Below are 25021 nucleotides of genomic sequence, written 5' to 3'. Positions count from 1 at the left end.
GTGTGCAGAGCATTTTGTTTATTTACCATGGCTGATACATTTTTCCTGGAGCTGCCTTTGTACATTTTACATTCAGAGTGCTGTGTTTTCTTCTCTCTTCCAAAGCTGCACAGTAAAGAAAAGGCTATATATGAGCAGCAGCATTTGCTGCCAACCTTCTTAAGTGTCAGTTATGCATGCTTGTTTTGACATGATCAAATATTCAACAGTACTACCAAAACCAGAGATAAATGAAATATTCATAATCATCTGAGGGAAATCTGCCAATCTTTTAGCATTTAGTTTGCTACATTTTCTTAAAATGAACAGAAGGGAACTAGACTTTTTAATGCAAAAGACACAGTAGATGAAAAAGCTGGAAAATGATCATTCTTCTTCCTTTACAAACCAGTCAAGTAAGGCAGCCCTCTCTGTTTCTAACATAAGGAAATCAAAAATGCACTCAATTTATTGGTATGAATAACGCTTAATGAACCCCAGGAGGGTCTCACAGTAAGTAGCAACTCAAATGTCAGCAGCAATGAGCTCTTTCCACTGCCATCTATATGGATTGTATCTTGAAGCAAAAGTAAGGGGGAAAACATCAAAATCTGCAAAAAAAAAAAAAAAAAAAAAAAAAAAGCACAAATAATCTGCTTCTCAGTGTGGGCTACTCCAGAACTGATACTTCATGGATTGATACTAAGATAAAGTGCTCTGATTGCTATTTAAGGGTCACAGAAAAGCAGGGCTTACGACCTTAAAATCAAATGCTATGTTTATTAACATCTAGATGCTAAAAGCATTTAGTACAAAGCAGGAATGAACACTGAATAGATGTACAGACCCTGTGGAAACAAGGACTAAACAGAAACATCTGCTTCAGGTCATCTTACTGTCCATTGAACCCTGATTCTACAAAGAATTTACACTTGCATATTCACTGGCTAAAGTGAGTTTTAAACAAGCATCTGAGCTTTCACTCTCCTGGGGCCACATAATGAGTTAATAAAAACAAACACAGAAGGAGGAAACCATAAGAACACACAAGGGGCTTCATAGTTAATTATTTGAATGTCACTGTCAAGTTTAATAACTGAAGTCCACAAGAAGGACACTTTATCAGCTGAAGTCTGGCTTCATTGGGAATTTTTGTTATTGAAATGAGAGTTGTCATCTTAATGCCTCAAGGTGAAGTGAAGATATGTTTCAAATACAAAACTTAGGTCTTCGTACACTGCCCTTGAAGCATAAAAGCTATTGCTGCTAATATCAGTTCTGATGGACTTAAGAAACACCATAATCCTCTTCGTTTCAGGAATTCTTTCCCTGTACTAGCTGAAGGGCTTTTAGCAATGATTTTACTTACAAAGTGAACACATTCGCATGCACACAAATAAGCAGCTCTTGGTTTCACTTCCATCATAGACAGCTCATATTTTCTCCTGATCTTCTCACTATGAATTTTCTAGCAACAGTATGCATGAGAAAATTAAAGGTGTATCATGCATTTTATTTGTATAACATTAGATATTCAAATCGTCAGGACAGGCCTGAGCAATTACCCATGGTAACTGGAGCACTTGTTCCTTGTGAGGGCAGTAAAAGGCCAGAAGAAGTTGTATGCTAGTGATGTGCTGTGAGAGCCCACACCAAACAACCCAGCCCTTGAAAGGTGCTGGCTCATGCATAGCATAGTAACTAATTCAGTGACTGGTACAAAGGCATCATGACAACAAGTAAAGTATTTTGGAGCACTGTTATTACCACTACCATTACATTCAATAAAGAAAAAAAAAATCCTTCTGAGGTGAAGATGGAGAACCAATAACCCTGGCTGCTCATATAAGTAAATATATTCTTTATGGTAATAATTCACTTCTAAAAGCTGTTATTTGTACCTTAATCATTTAGTAATTATATCTCTGAACAGAGCTGCTATCTCTGATATCAGATATTCCACGTACTTATCTGCCTGAAAAAAACTGAAGGCATGTGGAAAACAAGATATGTGGGAAACAAAAATGGACGATATAGTTACTTGATGCAAGAACCATTGGAATTTATGTCCAAAGTTATTTAAAATATAATTTATATTACATCAAAAAGATTATCAAAAGAAACTGTTTACTATTAAATGTTGGGGATGCTTGGGGTTTTATTTGTCTAATAAGATTTATCCTATTAATACAAAGTCTCTGAACAGTTAGGAACACTGTAACAGTGTACCCTTGGAGCCATCAATTCAATTTGTCCAACCGATAGCAGTCACAAAGAGTATTATTTTCTTGTATTTGAATGCTTGCCTAAGTCCAGTTCTAGTGAGCACGTTATAACTGGCCTTGGCTTGCAAAGTAATGGACATCCCTATCATTGGGTTCAACATGTACATGTTGGCCTGAACTAGCTCAAAACCATATTGTAACCAACAGATGATAAAGGTTTAAAGGAACCTCAAAGCTTTAAAGGCAGGATCCATTATTCAGCTTCCAGCATGCCCTGCAGAGTGGATGAATCCCCTTGCTCAAGGAAAACATCTACTTTGGCCAAACAAACTGTTGTTGCTGAGGAGCTCATGAAAGGTGTGATGGTCCCACCATAGGGATTCACAATACAGGTTTAGAGCCATGAAGGATTCTAAGTTACCACATCATAATAAGCAATTAATTGCTACTGTCTACACAGGAAATGGTCTGCATTTAGAGGAGAATTGGTTTTGGTCATAGGTCAACAAAAATATTGTTTTGAATGACTAGAACACAGATATAGCTTAAAGCTTTAAATTTAGCTACAGCTAAATCTAAAAAAATAACAGACAGTGTCTTACAATTGACAAGGATAATAAATGAAAAGCCTGAGCAAATGTCAGCTGAGATTGGAAATCCCATTTATCTGGAAATAGGATACACTGAAACCATCTCCTCACTTTTCCGGTATGTTTGCAGTTTGGTTTATAAGCTGTCCCTCTTCACTGAAAAAGCCAGTGATTGTTTGAGTGTTTATAGGTATATAGATTTGTATATGTATATAAAGTTTACAAACTATAATGTACTCATTATATATATATATATATGTATACATATATACTTACACACTGTATTGTAAGGTTGGAAAAGTAACCTATACTACGAGTATGACTCATTGTCCCATCCACCTATTGAACAAAATTAAATTTTATACCCTAAATTTCAACACTTCCTCTCAATCTGGGGTGTGAATTTATGAAAAAAAGAAGTGTCAGGATAATGTTTTCCCACAAAAATGGAGCATGGATATTCCCCTAGATCCATTTTTGCTTGTATATGTAAAGCACTTAGTTGCATTTAAAATTATATTTCAGGGAGACCAACACAGGTCAGTGAGAACTTGTGCTTTCCTTTCCTTTGGGTCGATAGCTGCTGCCCTTGCAGTGAAATTAGGCACTGAAATCACTCATGCATCAGCATTTCTTTGGTACATGACAAAAATTGCCCCCGTTCCTGTGGAGAGGTCAAATTTTCCAGTATTTTACTGAGGAATCCCCTCCTTGTTCCTTGAAGGGGAAGGCAGGAAAGGTGGTGGTGTAGCCCTCTGTGTTACAAAAGAATGTGGGTACATAGAAATCAGTGATGGTGATGAAAAGGTTGAGAGCTTGTGGGTCAGAATAAAAGCAAAAGCCAATAAGACTGATATTATTGTGGGAGTCTGCTACAGACCACCCAACCAGGATGAAGAGGTGGACAAGACACTTCATAGACAGTTGGGTGAGGTCTCAGGGTCCGTCCTTCCTGTTCTTGTGGGGGGAGTCAACTTCCCAGACATCTGCTGGAATTATAATACAGCAGACAGGAAGCAGTCCCAGAGGTTTCTAGAGTGTGTGGTAGATGATAACTTCCTGACACAGCTTGTGAAGGATCCAACAAGGGAAAGCAAAATCCTGGACCTGCTGGTTGTTAACAGAGAAGGTCCTGTGGGGATGTAAAGGCTGGAGGCTATCTGGGACTTAGTGATCATGAGATACTTGTTGAACCATGGAGGGGAGTCAACAGAACTGCCACCTTGGACTTCCAGAGGGCAGACTTTAATCTCTTTAGGAGCATAGCTGAGAGGGTCCCTTGGGAGGTAGTTCTGGAGAGTGTGGGAGACCAGGAAGGCTGGGAATACTTTAAGGAAGTAATTTTAAAGGTGCAGGAGCTGACCATCCCCAAGTCACAGGAGATAAGCTAATGGGCAAGGCCACCATACTGGCTGAACAGCGACCATTGGCTGGAACTCAAAAGCAAAAGGAAAGTTTATGATCTTAAGACATCTGTTTATGCCTTTGACATGGAGCTATTAAATAAGCCTATTATGTGTACTTGGACCTGGCTGTCAAATTCTGTGGATTCTGCACAGAATATAAATCCAAAGTTGTTGTGAGCCTCTCCTCTCATTGGCACATTTAAAAATACAGCATTTATTGTGGAACAGGCATTCTCCTCCATACTATGACAGACCTTTTTTTGTGATCCTACCCCTCTATTCTGCACTGGTAAGAATTCAACTGAAGTACTGCATCCAAACGTGGAGTTCTCAATACAGAAGAGACACGGACAAGATGGAGTGTACCCAGAAGAGGGACACAAAAACGATCCAAGGGATAGATCATTTTTCTCTCAGCTGAGAAAGCCGGGGCTTGGAGAAGAGAAGGCTCTGGGAAGACCTGACAGAGGCATTTCAGTATTTGAAGTGGGGGGTAAAAGAAAGAATAGGACAGACATTTTAGCAGAGCCTGTTGTGATAGGACAAAGGGAAATGATTTCAAACTTAAGGAGGAGAGATTTAGATTAGATATAAGGAAAATTTTCTTTACAGTAAGGCTGACAATGCATTGGAACGTGGTGGTGGATGCCCAGTCCATGGAGACACTCAAAGTTAGGCTGGACAGGGCTCTGAGCAACCTGATATAGCTGCAGGTGTCTCTATTAATTGCAGGGAAGTTGGACTAAATGGCCTTTAAGTATCCCTTATGAACACATATGATTATGTACCCAGAATCATGTACCTGATCTCTCTTGCCCTCCCTTGCCAGCAGACAATCCTTTATAAATTATGTATCGCTATAAGACTTCCCAATAAGAAACCTATACTTAAGCTGTTGTTAAGTTTACTATTTTAGATTACCAAAAAGGCAAGGTGGGCAGAAACAAACTTATAAACTGAACCAATTATTACAAATCTATGAATTCATGCCTGTAAGACAGTCTTTGACAGTGTAGAAATTTGTGCTTGTTGAAAATTGTGATTAACCACAAAATAATCCAGGTTTAAAGATTAAAGTGCTTGCTAAATATTCTCTAATCCTCTTCCCAAATCCTCTACCATTAGATGGGTGAGAAGTGCAGAATGTCTCCAGAACGTGGTGTGCATGCAGGTATGAAATGGTCATTGCAGCCTATCAGGCAGGAACATGAATGTCAGGGTAAGGAGGCATTTGCTTTTTAAAACAGCTAGGACTTCATGGTAACTTACAAATATTTCTCTGTACATGGTCAGCACATATGAGCTGATGATATATCCAGATATGATAGAATCATATACAAAGCAACAAACCCAAACCTACAACCTTTAGCAAGGAGGTTGGATTTGATCTCTTAAGGTCCCTTCCAAGCCCTGAATGAAGAAATTCCTATCAATAAATTAGTTATTTGTTCCTGCCATGTTCAGAAACCACATCTCCAATGGCTACTCCTAATTCCCAAAGTGTACGAGGTATTTTGAGTGTTTTTTTACATCTACCTAAAAATAAATATATTTATTAATTAAGTCAAAAGATTCTTTTAAATCCAGACAAAATAATAAAAACTTAAGTTCTACTGCAGTGAGCTATTTATAAGATTGGTACAAAGATCTTTTCAGTAGCAGAGTTTATACACTGGAAAAATATTCATGCCTATTCTTAACAGTTCTCCATGAAATGGGCACCTCACAGGGACTCAAGAGCTTGATTTATATCACAACTAAAATCAATTAAACCAGGCTACTCATCAAAATGTAAATGAATACAGTTCAATTTGACAAACTTTTGGCCAACTCATGTTGCCAGTTCTGATCTGAAACACTGATCTGCAAAGTGACTGAATTCCTAGTGTAGTGAGAATAAAAGAACAAAAACGATAAGGAAAATAAATTCTGCCTCCTGGTTTCTGTGCCAAAGATGCTGGAAGAATCCCATGAATTCTTTGTGACATATGTCACTTTATGCTGAAGAGGCACTCCTGACTTACTATTTAGCTTCATTATCTATACATACTTATTTGTGCCTAGAATGACTTTTTTTTTTTTTTTTTTCTTCACATGTACATTGTTGATAACATGGAAATTAATTAACTCTGGCAAGAGCCAGAGTTATTTCATCTTGTAAGCACATAATGGGCAGGAAAAACATCTTCTGAAATACCGTTTTTTTTCCTCTCAGGATATTTTTGTATACTTATGTTGAACATGAAGTTATGCAGCTATTAGCCTGTGAAAACTAGACAATTTGTAAAATTTCCATAGCATAAACCATTAATCTGGGAAGAGTATGTCCCCAGAATATTTGGAACCGACTTTGCAACAGGTTCCCACTGTCCTTGAAACGGAATTCACCTAACTTGCTTTAAGGCAGGTCAGTGATTTCTACTGAGACAACAGCATCACTCAGGGAGAAAGTAGCAGTTTTAATAGCACTAATAAGCACTGCTAGAGACCTGCTGGCATTTCTGTGGGAGACTCAAGCATTTGAAAAAAGCAATGAGCTGTATGAAGTTCACTGTTCTTAAATAAATTCTTGTCATCTCTGTGCAAAAAGAGCACAGTACAGATAGTGCTGAAGCACAGTTGTAAAGTACACCGGCAATGAATTGCAGTGCTGATAAAGGGCAATGTTACATGTTAAAACTGGAATGTGCAACTTTGTAAAAAATGATTAGTTTCAATTTTATCTTTGGCCTGTAACTACATGGAAAGTAAAATGAAGAGAAGATGGCAATACCCACTTATGTACTAGCTTTGATACTGTTCATACTTTTGAATCTTGACAGTTCCAAGTTCTCTGAGCTTGTAAATTAGCATTATTATGACATAGAATCTCCATAAGAAAAGAATAAAGTAAACACTTATAAGCTGACTGAAGTTACTGTTTTGGGAAGCTTAGTTCCAAGTGGTTTTTCTTCATCTCAAATTTTGCTACCAGTTTGTAGAAAGGGATGAAGGCAGCAGACATACTTCTATGTTGTTATCAATCCTCTGCAGGTAACACTTTGATAAGTGATTTCTAGAAGTAGCACAGATCTGTGGGTTATATGGTTACAAGAAGAACAGCACAGCATCAGCAGCAAGTAAAACCAGCCAAAACAAATTCCAAATTTTGTATCAAAATCAACTTTTTTTTTTTTTTTTTTTTTTTTTAACCACATTGTAATGGTTAATTCAAGCTACCTGACATGCATTCTCACCTAGCCTGAGGAAACCAGCATCCAGCATAACAGCACAGTAGCAGACTTCTGTAAATTAAAATCAGATGATTGCTTTCCTTTGGCATGTTGAATATTTCTATGTAATGGTTAAAGCCCTGTAGGAGTGCAGTGGGGGTTCAGCAGACAGCAAACTGACCTTTTGTCTGTGAGACTACTGACTTTGAAACTAAGAATATATCAGTTCAGAAGCAATCAAAAATCCACCTAATTTAGGGGTTAAAGATGTAGTTCTGCTAGAGTCCATCAGCTGGCAAACCTGACCAATTAAGCTGTACCAGTTTGTAAGCCTGAATTTGGATGGAAACAACTGTTATCAGCACAGGTGACTGACCATGAAGAGGAAGGAGAGAAAAGGAGACAAGAGCAGAGCATGGGAAAGGACAGGAAAAGGAGGGGTAGGGAAAGAGGGAAGAAGGAGGGGAGAATCTTATCATCAAAGTCTATGCTCATCGTAATGCCTTAATTTCTTTACACAGCACAGCTTAATGAATAGCCTGGACAGAAGGGTTATCAGCACTGCACAGTTCTTAAAAACCTCAACTTTTTCACAGTAGTTGTTTTAGCTTAATGAACTAGTTTTTCCTCTTCAGTTTCACAGAAGTATTCCTTTATATGTGCAACTATGACACAAACATCAGAATAAAGGAGAAAGAATAAAAAATGCAGGTGTAGCACTACATCTGAAAAATTACGATGTTTGAACAATGTTATATACAGATATTTTTATTATGATTTCGTCCCTCCTTGAAAAGTTCTGTAGCTCCGATCATATTTGTTTTCCTCTTTTCTTTTTTTTTCTTTTTCCTTTTTCTTTTACGTTTTCTTTTTCTTCTCTACCCCTCTGCAATTTTTAAACCCATACAATGATACAATAACAATTGGAATCCTTCTCTGAATCCCTTTCCTGGTATTTCCCAGTATTCTGTTTATCCTTTTGATTTACCTGAGCACAGAAATGATCTTTTCATACAATTACTTAAACTGATTGCTTCAAAGCCATCACTGAGATCCCTTCATTATTTGTGTATGTATGTGTATGTACATACACTATAAATGTTCCACTGCAGGTGCTGTTTAACTACCTGCTGCCCTTGTAGGCCTTGCAATCTCTGTTCTCCCCCTCTAACAGCACACTGGGTGCAGTTGCTCACTCCGCTGTTAATCTATAACACTATTTCCCATTCTCCTTGCTTTCCTTGTTCCTAGATTTCCTGCTTCAGGCAGTCATTGCCAATGCCCAGACAACCCAAGGTAGCCCTGCTTACTTTCCAAATCAACTGCACTCACTTCTCAGCTGATAATCTCCACGGATATTTACTGCAACATGTTTGGTTTCATGCTTTCTGATGAGTGCTGTAACAGAACTACAAGGAATGCCAAGTTCTGGGGCTGGAGATCCTGCATGGATCTGATGGGTAAATAATCAGATCTTTGTTTCACTCCCTCAATCTGTAAATTAGCACTATTCCCAATAGCAAAATGTGTCCTTTATTTTGTAAGGATGAGGTTGACCCTAGGACAACATTCTTTTACAGCCCAATTTTCTTAAGGTATATTGATCCTGACTTCGTTTTTTTAACCACAACATCCAAGAAAAGCAACACACCTGTATTTATACCAAGATAAAAGCTAGTCCAGTAATGATTCTCTACCAACCCAATGCCTCTTCAAATCAGTATTTGTTAAATACGGATCTTACAAATTCAGATCACTTGTGATCAACACTTGCATTTTCCAGCTTACGCCAGAAGAATCCTTCAGAGTGCAGTGAGTAAGCAGGGACAGATAAAGTTGGAGCCAGTATGAAGCTTGTCCAGTGTGAATTTTATCACCTCAGTGAGAGAAGGATGATTTAGCCTTATAAAACTCCACAACTCTTCTGTAAAGACAGAAAGTAATTGAGCAATACCTGAACCTCCCCAAGGAAAGGTCAAAGTGAAAAAGAGTGCTGAGTTAACAAGATGATTCAGCAGGCTGAAATCGTATTTCTTCTAACTTGACATTTAGATTGAATTACAATCTTGAACTTCCTCAGCAAGCAATGGAGCTCAAAGCAAATCCATTTAGTTTTATAGTGAGAAAATCCAAAATGCGTCAGGTTGATATGACTAAGCACTTACTGAGCTTTGACTATGTTGGAGAACAGGAGCATGAGCAGGGCAGAAAAGGTTTTTCAGTATTGGAGAGAGAAACAAAACATGCAAAAAGAAAAGGGTACCGGGAGTCCCACGCTATTAATAAAAGGCCAAGGCGAGATTGCCAACCACAGTTACAAATTGCCTTCATAAAAGTTTTAAAGAATGATGCAGAAAGACCACATTGAAAAGATGTGAAAGTCAATTCTTTTAACTTGACATTTAGACTGAACTACTATCTTGAACTTGCTCAGCAACTGAGAGAAAGAAAAGTACCAGATAAGGCCTTTAAAGGCTTTCAGTAAGTGCCTGCAAGCCATACAAATGGAGTACAGAGCAGTATTCAGCTGAATTAGTGGGATTAACTTTTCCCAAGGCGGATGTTTTTAAAGGCTCATCTCCTACCTATCTCTACTCAAAGGCAGAGCAGAGAGGATTGCTGTTGGTCTTCAATTAGGGATACATATGATCAGAGAATTGTGGCAATACTCGTTTCACATTCTTTGTGAGGCAATGGCTTGTGTGTAGTGTTTTACAGACTTATAACCAAGCCTTAAACATGTTTAATGGGATTGTTACCAGGAATAAAAAATACTTCAGCATTTGCAGGGGAATAGAAGCTCCATTCATCATAGGAATATTTGTTTTGTTTTGTTGTTAATTTAGGTGCAGAATATCATTTTCTTCCTTTTCTATTTCTGGGCATGTTGGTTTCTTTCACACTTTCCATTTCATCTCTAATAGGACAGAAAGAACTAGCAAGACTTCACCTAAATAGGAATCTTTCTTTTCACATGTTGGGGTCAAGTGCAGCAGAGGTGTTACATTACCAGATAAAACGGATGTTTCAGCCTCCTGAAACACTGAAATATTGTGCCTCTTCTGTCTCTTACATGATGAGAAACAAAACAGCTCAATATTACTCAGATCTCCTTAGGTGTTTACCCTACATGCCTTTTTATTATCTGAGAAACAGTTTAGTTGACAGATCTCCCATTTGAATTTAGATTACTACTAAGAATGTCTGGAATAGACCCTAAAGGCAGTCCTATCACACACACAGCTGTGATTAATCTAACTGCTTAGCAAATGTCAGTTGTGCTATTCAAAGTCAAACAATTACCCATTTATTGTAAGCTAGGATGACTCTACCTAAATCCGGAGACAGTTGTTCATTGTTTAAGATGCATGCAGTGTAGACTTTTATAAAGGATAACCAGGGAGAAGCCTCAGACTCCTAAATCTTAAAAATTAAGACTAAATATTATTTTTCACTTTTTAATCACATTAATGTAAGAAATTGGTTAAATAATAACAGAAAGTGTTTAAGTTATTGTGAAAACTATAAAGTAGGAAAGTTGGGGAGCCAATGGGTTAAGTGTCAACATCTTGAAAATAACTTGAGAAATACAGCGATAAACTTTATGCACATTTATTTGAAGGCAACATGTGTTACTTATGATCATACCTTTTTCTTTCTTAGCCTTTACCTGTGTGAAGGGATTCTGATTTACTGCCTAAGGATTCCTGAGATTTTTAATCTGAAGATCTCTGTAAACAAGTAGTTGAAGAGTTCACATGACAACTGCACTATTAATGAACTGAAATTCAAATGAATCATGTGCCTGAAGCAAAATGATGTAAAACTCTGTGGTGTGATGGATTAGTACCATTTCTCCTGGGAAGGTCTGGACAAGTGCTTCTTTGCTGAAGGAGGCTCCCTGCAAAACTGAAGTGTCAGGTGCAAACTGTAAAGTGCCTTAACAAACTCTCTTTTATTCCAAAAGAACCAGATGTTTTGAAGAGCCATATGTTAGTACTTAATTAAAAAAAAAAAAAAAAAAAAAAAAAAGTTGAAAATCTCAACTCTAAATATTTCACAAAGACTGCTTTGACTCTGCTGGAAGCTGCTCCCCTGCTGGGGTGCAGCATGATCTCCCCTAGACCTGCTCAGCCTGCTGCCAAGTCTCAGGACTCACTCCTTTCCTCCCATTCCAGCCTGGCCTCTCTACCTTATCCCTCTGCCATGCATGTATGCAATAAAGCTTAACTTTCAGCCCAAAGATTACCTTCATTTGCTGCCTTGTAAACCCCAGACAATCTCTTCTTCCCTGCCCCACACAGCACATCCAGTTGTTAACCCAGGAAAACGTTCTAATCTCGCTGCTTAAGCATCAGTGTCAGTCAACACAAAACTACATTTGTGCTTAATCTGACTGAGTGATGCTCTGCATTGAGGCCTATAGGATTCTATCAAGCTTAATAATTAAAGGCTCTTTGACTATTGCTAATCTACCTTCAATGACACAGATAAATAAAATGTGGCCCGATATATGTTTGTATGTTTAAATTCTTATAGGCTCTATTTTTGCCATCATTTTTCACTTTTGACAGTGGCCTTCGCTTAACCACATGGCCCACTGCAATGAGTAGAGCCTGCCACCTAACAAAATTGAGGTATGACCCCAGTTTTAATCTAACAGAACACTGCAGGCAATTTCCACTGACCCACCAAGACCAAGTATTATGGCCTTTTTCCACCTCTTTTAGCTTAGCTGCAAGAAATCATACCTTTACAAAATGCTGTCTCAACAAAGAAGTGTTCCAGACAACCCAGCAACAATTTAATAAAGGGTAAGAGTTCAATAAAATAGCCTGGCTGTTCATTTCAAAAGTGAAAGAAAATAACAAGTATTGATTAAAAAAAAAAAAAAAAAAAAGTAACAATACGGATTTAAACTGGCACTATGAACATGAAAGAGCATAATTAGAAGAAGTGAAAATAATTAGAACACAAAGAACATTTCTTCACCACACTCATGAGATTCAGTAAGCTGAATACTTACCTTTGCACTTTTGCTCTTGCTAAACTTCAAGAGCAGTGAGCAACTACATGAATGGGAGAGCTACATGTTTGTTACCATATCAAATCATGCATACCAAATAAGTTGGTGAAAGTAGAGAAGGTGGAAAAAGCTTAGGTAGAACCACAGAAACACCCTTGTCTGTACTGTAACAATAGAATAGAGGTGCTTCACTTGCGGAGGTTAACTATTGATCGGCTAAGCACAAAGTTATTCCTGATGTGGCATTTTTGCACTGGGAAAATGATTCACTAAGATGCAAACATTCTATGGGAAAACGCAAATGTGAGACACTTCTGTTGGAACTCATGTTTCCCTGGACTTCTCTTTTGTTCCTTGACAATATGACACAGATCTAAAATGGCTGCTCTTTTAGTGCCTAGTTACCTCATAGAGATATGCTGTTCAAGACTGTGATCCCTCAAGCACTTTAGCTCATCAGCTCCAAGGATTAGCAGGCTCTTTTGTTACATATTGTTTAGGCTAGCCAGTTTCTGTGCACAGGCACCAGGACCTCGAGTGGTTTCAGGGTCAAGAGGACACTATTCTATTTTATAACAGCTAAATCTTCCAGTGGAGGATTATATCAAAATAAAATACTACTTGCTTCCTGATCTGCGGGAAATAATGTGGTTTAGATTTTGTTTCAAGACAAGAAATCTCCATCAAAAGTCTCAAACTGGGAAAAGACCAGAAAGACTGTTTCCCAGCCAGCTCTATTTAAAACAGTATTCACAATTGTCTAAAGTCAAGGAAGAAAGCCAGAAACTTACAGAACCCTGTGCACACATGGAATTTCTTTCATTACAAAAAGCTGCTTTTAGGGAAGAAACTAAAATTCAAGGTTTCTTTAACTTGCATACTAAAATTAAAGTCAAATGTCAGTGGAGAAGGAAGTCATGGGTTACGCACATAATTTTAGCAGCATGAATAACCACATCTACATCACTAAATAAATCCACTGCATGAAGTGGATCAAGCTCTAATCATTTATCCTGACCAAGTGTTAGCATGCTTGGCTCCCTGTCACAGATTTGCCTCTCTAGTCCCTAAGACAATGTCTTCAGCCACTACTTGTAAGACGGAAAGCATCAGTGACAACTCCTAGTAGGTGGTGTAGACATGACTGAACCAAGTTCTGTGTAGTACTCCACCTTGTGACATCATCGACATACTTACCAACACCTCTGCTATAAAATCAGAGCATAGCAAGACCGTCAGTTCCATGCTATAGGAGCTCATTACTCTGCCATGCTGGAAGGAAGCCCTGGTGATTTTTTTTTCAGATACTTTGATTCAGGCAATTAAATAAAATATGAACTATCATGTTTGAGGGCCACTGCATAAAGTCCAGTAGATGGGCAAGGCCAAACATGTAGTATGGACATAGACACCATTCACTTCAAGACCAAGAAAGGATGCTGAACATGATAAAAACATGTCAAAATTGTGCATGCATTGGAGCATGAGTGTTCCTCTATGCAGAGTCCACACAAGCAAAGATAAAATTGCACAGCTTCTAGAGTGTGTATGATTTGAGAGTGTGCTTTGCTTGCCTTGCATAAATGCACCTCTTCTATGAGGAAACTTTGAGGGAACTGGGATTATTTAGCTTGGAGAAAAGCAGGCTCTGGGGAGACTTCATTGTGACCTTCCAGTTCTTTGAAGGGAATGGCTGTTTATGAGGGTGGATAGGACAAGTCAAGAATGACATTAAACTGAGACAGGGGAGGTTTAGGTTAGATATTAGGAGGAAGTTTTTCACACAGAGTGGTGACGCACTGGAACAGGTTGCCCAAGGAGGTTGTGGATGCCCCATCCCTGGAGGCATTCAAGGCCAGGCTGATTGTGGCTCTGGGCAGCATGGTTTAGTGCACATAGCAGGGGATTGAAACCAAATTATCACTGTGGTCTTTTTCAACCCAGGCCTATGATTCTATGAAATGCAGTGTATGAAAAGACATACAGCGAGGTCATCATAACTTCACACCATTTCCAAAATGTTATACTTATTCTCATTTAACTGGTTATATTCATATTATACCAAGGTTCACCTCAGAAAATGAGATACAGGTTTCATGGAAGAAGCATAAACATATCATTTAAGTCTAACACTTTAGCCGTGGACAGTATTCACCATAAAGAAATATAGGACACAGTAGGTAAAAAGAATATTAGAATATGAGTATGATTGATCACATAACCTTATGCAGTTTAATAAATCTATACTATTAAAAAAATAAAAGCCTGACAGCCTTGCTGCATTTTTCAGGCAATCAGCATTTAATCTATTTTATGGAGAAGTTTGCGTGTTCAGATGTGCAAACTGTTCAACTGAGCTGACCAAAAAATTCTACCCATCTGGTTAAGATTAGAAATTAATGTGTCTTTGAAATAACATTGGCTTTTTATTTACCTTGTTTAGCTTTTTGTCTTTTACAGGATTCTCTTTCTGTAAGCACATAGTCATCATTCACATTCATTTCTGTAATGAGGATTAGCCATTTCAGACTGGCATTGTTCTTCACTACTTAATTAAGTTCTTAGATAAAATTCTTTTCATCTACTACTGTCATTGCAAGCTGCCTCAGTGGCTTTACTTCAAGCATTCAGGATTTTCAGCAGTGGAAGAAGGGCAAAACATGGAACCAATGAATGGCAACAGATATTATGAAGTCTTCTGCCATATTCTGGACAAACAGTCCACAGTTCTACATGTAAGATAAACTATTTTGTTCAGTCTTTGGCCAGGGACTCTGCCCAGTGTTAAAATTTGGTCCAGTTACAAGAGAGAAAACAAAAGTGACTCAGTTCTTAGTGCTGAATCAGAAATAAACAAAAACATAGTCTTTACTATGGAGTACATCTTTTAAATTATCGATTTTATAACTAGTGGTCAATCAAAAAACAATATTATGTATTCACCTATCATCAGAAAACTTTACTAAGACATTCTCTGAACTGAGACATCATGAGTTTCTGGTATTGATATACAACATTTGCTCTAAACTGAAATAATTTCAGGACTGCAGTCCATACTTTATGGAGATTATACAGTCAGAGATTAAAGCATCAGTTCTTAAATTTCCATTACCTTGTTATTAAAGAATGTGACAGGCTTTTTTCTTCCCTAATTCATCTACAGAATGAAAATGGCAAATCCAATAAAGTACTATTTTCTGACCAGCCACTGACTTGACTTACAGCTAATTTCAACAGAGACTGATTTATGCCAATATTGTGTTACTGCTTTTCTGCAAAATACAAACAATTAGCTAATGATTTACACTTATTTCAGCACAGGGGAAAGAAAGTCATGATCTTTTCTCATTCCTTCATCTCTTCCATCATGCTTAGACCTTAAAACTGAAGACTAATCTGGTCACATGTGCTTCAACAGTCAGTCTATGCTTTTTATTTAGACATGCAGAAAACACTCCTGAATGAGCATATCCATCACTCGTGAGCTAAACGTGTCTATACAAGACTTGACAGCAATTGAAGCCTATAAACACTTTGAAAGGTGTTTTTATTTTGGATGGCGTTCAACCACTATGATCTTTCTCTCTTAAAAGCTGAGATGCTGAACTTAACTGCCTTGCATCTATACACAAGTAAAAAGACAATGTTAGCAAACTCGACTCCTTTATTTCTCAGAGTTTTGTGTTTTTATCAGCTGTTACAGAAAACACTGGACATTGTGCCCTTGGGACAGAGTCCTTTAATACAAACTGGTATTAATTAGCTGCTCGAAATCCTTCTACATTTGAAAGCAATGAACCTCAAAAAATTGATGCTGTACTTCTACTGTCTTCATAACAGCATACACAAAAAATATTTCACCTTCTGAGCAAACCTCAGTAGTTAAGAAAGAACATAATTCTTTTAAAATTAAGCATGCTACTAAATACGCCTCTGAGATAAAGTAACTTTATATTCCAGCAGTTAACAAGCACAAATAATCAGTGGTTCAGTATCCTTCAACAGAAGAACTGACTGAAATTCAGAATTCTGACATCTGAAAATTGCTCTTTATCAAAGTGAAAGAAAATGTTTTTAATGTCCTTTTGAATTAAATCCCAAAATTTAGTGGCAAAATGCTACAGACGTTTTTCAGAAGTTTTTACACTTATATTTTATGTTAAAATTTGGAATTAGCAAACAAAACCATAACAGTATAATCTTTTAACAACTGCAACACTGATTTGAAAATAATTCAAAATGAGAATTCACTTACTTTAAAAAGTAATGCAATTACGAATATACTTTATCTTCCTTTCAAAAGGAAAGTATTTCCTTAGTTTGTTGTAATACGGACTTTTACTTCTTTCAGTGGGTCTCATCTTACTGGTCTTTAGTTGTCAAAATCTGTCTGTGTTGGGAATAACCTCTTTGAATGTGACTGTTTTCTCTACTAACTATGGAGGAAATGTGACTATGCTGAAACTGGCTTGAATTCTCACAGTTGACTTCTCAATAGCACGCACTTTCCTTCTGGCCAGTCAGAGTTGTAGTATCAGCTTTACACAGCATTGGAAAAGCTGTATATGCACAATGTTTTCAAGCTGTCAAAGGAAATCTATTCACTAAAAGAAAGTAGGATACAATCTCTATATGTAAAAAAATCAGGTCATGGTTAAGGAGAAGAAAGAAGTAGTGGGACTTACGAAAGAAGTGAGTGGTTATGGAAACAATCAGAAAACAAAAACAAAAACACAGAAAGAAAAACAGTTGATATACTGAAAAGCTTATGTTTTTCTAAGACCATTTACAGGTTGTGGCCTAAATCTTAAAACAAACAAAGGAAGAAACAAACAAAAAACAAACAACATACTCAACATAATCCCTTCTCAAGGAAGAATCGCAAGAACAATGATTTTCTGCCTTTTTAAAATATTTTTTTTCCTTTTATAATTATTCCATGAGTTGTTTTGTTTTTTTTTAATTAATAATTTTCAAAGTAGTTGTCTCTGGTATTGCCTCATCTATCCATTTCTGAGAAATTTCACCATGGCAGAAGTTAAGAAGATGTGAAAACAACCATACCTTCAGAAAAAAGAACACTGATATAGACTACACAGAGCCAAATGGATTTCAGTGATCCTCTTCCCTGAAGCCCTGAGGAAAACAATTTTTAAAAGAATACCAGCTGCTATGTTTTCCTATTTGACTAATTAGCCAGATGCAAAGAGGATATATTATTACACAGGAATGTCAATTGCTCTTATGATTAGAAGCCTGTTCTAAGCACTAAAACCAATCAATAAAAAGGAATATTCCAGGTGTTATCATCACAGAATCAAAAATGGTGGGTTACTATCTGTGTGTTTTAGCTGTGGAGTGAGCAAAGGTCAAGCAACTGCTCAGAAAGATGATGTATGCCAATTAAAGAATATACAGCCCTTTCACAGACATTGATTTTGAGAATTTTATTGCTGATTTTGACTATAAGATATACAACTAAATTACTTTCTAACATTTGATAACCTGGCAGATGTCTCTCATTACATTTTGATAAGATTTATTCCATCTCTCTCAGCCTAACATGAGATTTATATTTCAATTAAGTTCCCATAACCTCCTAATGATGCAAAAGAATACATCTATCCATTCACATACTAGCTGAATATTTTTTTGCTTGTTAATCATTAAGTAATTGTGATACTTTTACAGCAAACCTCAAGACGGAAATGCCAGGAATTTCTTTATAATACTAGAAGACTGGAAAGAAAGTGCACGTGAACACCGAAAGGGAAGAAATAACAATTATGAATACAGAGTAATAAATAAGCTGATAAGATTTTCTAATGGGAATAATTGTCGGTCTGAGCTCAGATGCAGTTATGATCAAACACACTTGCAACTATGGCAAACCACAAATGTACCAAATCCCATTTGAAAAAGATGAGCTATGGGAACCCAGGGACTAGATCTACATCATCCTCACCTGAATTACATTTCTTGGATCTTTTTTGTTTCATTAAATAACTGGAAAGATTTTAAGCTTTGCTTCTAAAAGGCCTATGACTGCCTTTTAGAAGGACTTTAAGTTCCCTTCCAACCCATGCCACTCTGTTATTCTAAGATAAGAGTGATCATTCAGCTTTTCTATCTTTTCCTGACTACTTTAGTGAACAATGCAAAAATAGCTCTTGAAGATAGTTTCAGCTGTAGAAATAAAACAGGATTAAGGAATCTGAAGTCATAAAAGTCAATACTTCCTCTTTTCTTTTGCTCAGAATTTTTGTGCACTGGAGATTTCAGAATCATTACAGTTTTTTTTATTAAATGGTTTTAAAGAATATACTGGAGTTGAAATCTCACTGTAGAGAAATTTATATTAGTTTCTTCACATTTATAATTGAGTCACAATTTCACTCTAGGAGCATTACTCCTTGAATGAGAGACCTGAGCATTTTTCCTCCATTAAGTTTTGTAACTTGAAGTCTGGAAAAAGAGTGAGAGAGAAGATCAGGTGGAAGGACTCTGAAAGGTCAAGAGATGGGATAAAATAAGATTATCTGATTCTCCTATTAAACCTGCAAGTCAGAAATCATGTAAAACTTTTCAAAAGAAACAATTTGTTTCAAAAGAAAAAAAAAGTTTCTGTAGAGGAAATAGGTCATTTCACTACTTGAATCTACATTTTGGTTTCTGAAGAATTAAATATGAGTAGATGAACCGTGAGATGGAGGACAAGGTATACTGATAAAGCAAGTTCCTTCTTCCTCTGAATTAGCCTTATTCATTGTTTTTGTTTGTTTTTTTAATTTTTTTTGTGTGTTTGCAAAAAGGGAATTTTTCACAGTGTAAAATTTCAAAGCAGAAATGAGGTAATTACATGTAAGAATGCAATAAATGTTTTTAATCTCTACTTTTTCCTTGCTATTCGTAAGGGAAAAGAGAACAAAACCATGCAGCAGGGCTATCAGGTCAGGTCACAAAACCATCTGCTCCAGAATTCCATCTTTACTGAGCTTACAGCTTCTCTGTTAAAAGGCAAGTGGGGGAAGATAAAATATGAATCAAAATCAAAACAGAATAAACAATATAGATTTCAGAAAATCAGGCAAAATCAAATTGAAAAAGACAGTGGGTGTTCCTTGTTTCACTTAGCTCTAAAGTTGGATTTTGTGACCACTGTCCCTTTGCCCATATTGACACATGAGCTGCCGCCTTGAGCAAGATTTGCATGCTCAGACACACATTATGCTTAGTATTTCAGTCTGTTTGCTCTGCTTGGAATCCTTTTTGTTGTTCTCAGTGTTCTAGCTACATTCTGTAAAGACCATCAGAGCTTTGCTCAGGCACAGTTTTTGATGAAAGATATTGGAAATGAGGTGAGGCAACAGGAGAGTCTTCACAAAATCAATCTGAAAACTTCTCTTGAAGCAATGTTCTGGAACTCTTCCTGTCCTTGGGCAGGATTTTTATGTGAGCAGGAGTTAATGCTGGCTGAAGAGTTCTAAAAGGTTTTCTAATTTTCATTAGGCTGGTTCATATGAGTTCTTCAGATGCCTCAGTGGAGGATTTTAATCATATTGTGCTTTCTCTGCTACAGTGATCACAACGCTAATCTCTGTAATTCCACATTTGGGATCTCGCTTTTCGAAGTGTAAACAACTGATTCCGATTGGATAAAGAACATTTCTTTCCAGAGGGAATACAATAGCAGAGTCATAGAGAAGCATTATAAGCAAAGAGATGAAAAAAAAATCTGATTACAATAGGAGAAATAAGTCATTCTCAGTTTCTTTTACTTGTTCTGTAGAATGCGTACAAATAAAATTTGTGTGAATAATATTTTGTGAGGGAGAAAACTTTGCCCCTTTCTACTTACAGACATCAGACACCATTTTTATAGGAAAACTTGAAGGAGAAACTGAATCTCAACATTTGTAGCAATGGAAGAACAGGTCAGAAACATACCAGAAAAACAGGAACAAAGATTAGCATGAATAGTAATGTGAACTCAGAGGGAAGAATAGAAGTCTAATAAAATATTTATGCTTCTGTCCATCTTAAAATCTGATGCACTGCTAAGATCACTAGCAGCTACTCAGACCGAATGTTTTTCTTTGGCTTTCTGTTTTCAGAGTTGCTTTGTTTACCACCTCTGAAATACTCTTATTATAAAGAGCTGACAATTTCCAGTGACTTGTTTACCCAGCCCCATCTCTCAGCTCTTCCAAGTGTGTTGCACAAGCATGGTGGCAACCAGGCTCAAATATTCAGGTAAGGCTGGTCTGGGAAAAAAAATAATACTTTATCTTAAGAGAAAATAACTTCAGGAAATCCTCATGGTCTTTGAGCTTGATAAACAGTAAGAACTCTGAGACAATAGTGCAATCATGTTGTAATACCATTTAATGGCCTTTGCTGTTACCATTATTCATACAGGGATTATATTGACTTGTAATTCCTTGAAAGGAAGATCCTTTATAAAATCTGTATTACTGAAATCCTTGAAATCTTTTACCATTATACAGATTGCTGATGAATTCACAGGATTTATGAATGCCTCAAGTGTCAGAATGCTACAGCATGAGGCTAAATTTAGAGAAGAAAATGAGAAAAGCAGTCCTATAATTACAGTTTTGCACAGAGAAAATACAGGCTTCATGCCAATTCTTGCATTAACTATACTAAATCTATTAAGATATTTATTCCACATCAATTAATTTGTACTATGACATTAATAATGGCGTAACTCTTGAACTTTTGATCTCTGGGTGCAATACCATTAACTGCAATGCTCCAACATAAAAACGTCTATATGTCCTGCAAAAATACACAAAATACATAATGCATATTTTAGAAGATTTACCAAGCAGCTGAAGCTGGGATAATGCAGTTATTATCTTTGCAATGCTCTCACATTTCATCTAACACACTACAGAGAGGGTCACAGAATGAGTTTTTTAAGCTATGAGGCCAGAATATAGTCTTGTTGCAAGATAACAAACTTTTGCCCATGCCTGAAATTAACAGCATTACAATGGGTATAATATCCACTCTTAACTATTTTTTGTACATTACCACACCAATGACACATGGTTTTATATGAGAATTGATGTACTTCTATTTAGCTATTGCTCATCTCTTCCTCCGGTTTGAAACACAACATATTTAGTGTTTCATAAACTACCTTGTTTACTACAGAATACAGATCTGAAGGAAAGCCTGTGATTCAGTGACTGCATCATGATACATTCTTTGAAATTCTTCATAGGTAATTTATTAAATGCAAAATTTCATGATTAAGTATATACTTCATGGAAAGGTGAGGACTGACTATTAATGAGATTCTTCTATCTGAAATATAACTTCTCAAGGAAATCTTTTACAAAACCTAGGAAAGAGTTAAATGCTTTTTGTAAAAAAGTCAGCTACTCCAGCTTAGGCAGCTTCTATGAACCTGGATCACAGGAAAAGGGAAAGGATTTGATTCTCACTGGAGTACCTTTGCATTTAATAATCATTCATTCTGCAAGACCTTCCTTTTAATTGATCGTGCAAATTTGACTTTGATTCTTTTTCACTTCCATCCTTCACAAACTTTCTCAGGGGTCTCAAACCCCAGTCTTCCAGAGATCACTCTACAAAGCACATGGAGTAATGAGGAGAAAGGATTGTTGAAAATTCCATTCTTTCTCACATATTTTTCTTTGAACAGGTAATTGATCAATCAGCCTTTTCTTCTACCGATTCTGCTTAGTCTTCTTATCTAAAAATGAAATGCCTATAAACTGAAAGTCATCTGTATACTTTGATTCTTCAGTATGTTTGCCACAACTTCTTAAGAGCCATCACAGATGACAGAGATTACCAATACTTCTAACATACAACAGCATTTTTTAAAAATAAGATGAATAAAATACCACAGGTCTACATTTAGAACTAGAAAAAGAACAACATGCTAAAGGCTTTTCATCCATAAAAGCATTTCTACAGTGTGGTGAGAACTGATGTCAAAAAGGGCAATAAGTGCTGAAGGACAGATGAGACAAACATTTATAGAAGCTGTATCTTCTATATACTATTAGCAGTACATCTTTCAAGATCCTGCTCTTTTTTTAGGGTGATGGTAAAGGATAGAGCTACCCAGGGACCAGATATGGTCTTCAGCTTTGCTTTAATGGTTTACAATCAAGGAAATTTTTTTCTATGTTACCATTTCACAGCATAAAGATGAGTACTAGAACGTGATTCATCAAAAAGATTTTACTGACTGGCTCAGCACTCAACAAGGAAGATTTCCCATTTGGGCCTTAAGTGTTCTGAAAGTTTTGACAAATTATGGAAAAGGCACGACCTTAATTTCTTACGACTAATCAAAAGTGAATTACATCCAATTTATTTCTGTGTGAGAGACTCTGTTCAGGGATTTACTGCCCTTTTTTTTTCCTCCCGTTTAAAACCTTTAGTTAATTTATCTGAACATTTTAGAGAACTACCTTTTAGAGAACACCTTACACACTCATTCCTTTCTCATTACTCATCATCAAACCATTTCATTACCATCCCAAGAGTATTAAAACTTCACAACACCACATCCCTTGGCAAGGTCTTTTTGAACATTCATTTTGGAATATCTGCAGTATACCTTAAAGCAGTTAGAAGAGCGTCATTAGTAGTAACATTACCAGTGGTAATAGCAGTGGAGGTAGAAGTTTTTAAGGAAATTTTTAAATACAGCCTAGAACAACAAGGAGAAAGTTGCCTTCTGGGATTACTCTGCAAAGAGCAGGAGAATTTAATTAGTGAATTAGTCAAGAAGCAGACATTATTAAAATGTCATGATTCAAAAATAGGAAGAAATGTTTACACAGATGTCTAACAGACAGATGTATGCTGATTTTACAAGTGCAACCTTCACCCTAATATATTGATTTTGGTAGGATGCAATATTTCCAAACCACAAACTCAGAATCTTTATGGATACTGTTTTCTGGTTCTGTTTGCAGCTTCAGAACTAGGGAGGATTTTGCTGAAGACCCTCTTGCCCTGTCCTTCAGACTTTTTGTGGTCTTTTCTATTTAGTTTTGCTTTGTTGTTTTCCTGTCTATCATCTACTACTTCCAAATCAATAAAAGAAAAATTAAACATATTTCTCAAAGCAGTTTGCACTATCAGCATGGAGTGGCTTACCTGTTTGACAGCATAAAGGAGCCGACCATAGCAGTACATCATGACCATTACAGGGATGACCAAGCAGAATATGAAGAGACAGATGATATAGGATGTGGACTCAGCTGATTCAGAGGACCAGCGCACTGAACAGCTGGTGCCTGCACCTTCTATCCCGTAACTGCTCCATCCAAGCAGAGGTGGTACAGTCCAGAGCAAGGAATAAACCCAGGAACCACCAACTGCCAGCAACGCTTTCCGATAGTCATCGCTGCGCTTGTTACACAGGGTGAGGGTGCTGTAGCGTTCGTAGGACAGGACAGCCAGGGAGATCAGGGACACGATGCCTGCAATGAATTCATTTAAGCAATTACTTCCATTATTTTACAAGGTAGCCATTTTAAACCCAAAGAAATGAGCCATCTTTCTGATTATTGCATTACTGGATGCAGAAGTGAAAACTATTCCTATGTTTAAATCCTCCCTGGACCTGGTTGCTCTGTCCATCATAAAAGAGTTTGTTTAACATGTATTTAGCTTAAATTGAAAGGTCTTTATACTTACAGGCTACTCCTTTTCCAGGGAAGTTTACAAAGAATTACATGCTTTGGTATTAACCAGGGGAAATCCATTTTCTGCACCAACTGAAAAATTGTTGAAAGACTCCCTTGCTATGATATATTCAGTTTGTATCATCCATGAACACTTTCAAATACTGCATTTTTTTATAGATACAAAAAGCTTTGTATTCAAGATTGGGAGCCCAAAAAGGAAAGCAGCTTTTGACCTCCTGCTGCAACATTTAGACATATCTGTAATTCTGACCACACATATAGGGCAAAATCAGACAAATCTCAGCATGAGTCTGATATGGAGAGCAGTAAGTTTGTTTACATATAAATCACATAATCAGTCAAAAATTGAATTAGGTTAACACTGAGCCTTGGAGACCTCAAAAAAATAGTTCAGTGGAATCCACAGCTGCAATTCATGTTTTGCCCATTTAACTATCAGCGTCTCCTGGAGGTCCTTCCCATGTTTGACATGGAGATAAGTCAGACGCTCACCTGGGCGTAGCAGTAGTCTGTTCTGTACCTAAGCAAAACACCCCCCACACATATACATGAGGATATTTCCCTCAGACAGAGCATTTCTCTTTCCCTTACAGTTCCATCACTCATTTTCTCATCATCTGGCTGCAGGTGCAGCTATTCCTGCCATCCTGACAGCAATTCAGACACTTTGTGCAGAGCTGGGTATAGCAAACAACCCAGAGGGAATACATGCATTGCTTGCCATATAGGAGGATCTACCACTAAAGGGAAGAGAAGAGGAAAATGCAAAAGAGCATGAAGATAAGACAACTTCTTTTGTTGAAGAAAATATCTTTTTCATTTTTTCCTTTTTTTTTTAATTATATGAACATGCTAGGTTA

General features: G+C 37.0%; 1 protein-coding gene across 1 annotated transcript in view; it reads right to left on the bottom strand.

Moving 5' to 3' along the window:
* LOC107306547 (pinopsin-like) overlaps window positions 1–25021 on the bottom strand; it is an 86854-nt gene that overhangs the window by 35469 nt on the left and 26364 nt on the right. The window contains exon 3 of the mRNA XM_015849804.3: window positions 23608–23933. Coding sequence (XP_015705290.1) covers window positions 23608–23933 — 326 coding nt within the window. The remainder of the gene's footprint in view (window positions 1–23607; window positions 23934–25021) is intronic.

Source organism: Coturnix japonica, chromosome 1 (genome assembly GCF_054131305.1).
Source record: "Coturnix japonica strain WE chromosome 1, WE-NBRP24, whole genome shotgun sequence".
NCBI classification, from domain to species: domain Eukaryota; kingdom Metazoa; phylum Chordata; class Aves; order Galliformes; family Phasianidae; genus Coturnix; species Coturnix japonica.
The sequence above is the reverse complement of the archived record's forward strand: the minus strand, read 5'-3'. Positions and strand labels throughout refer to the sequence as shown.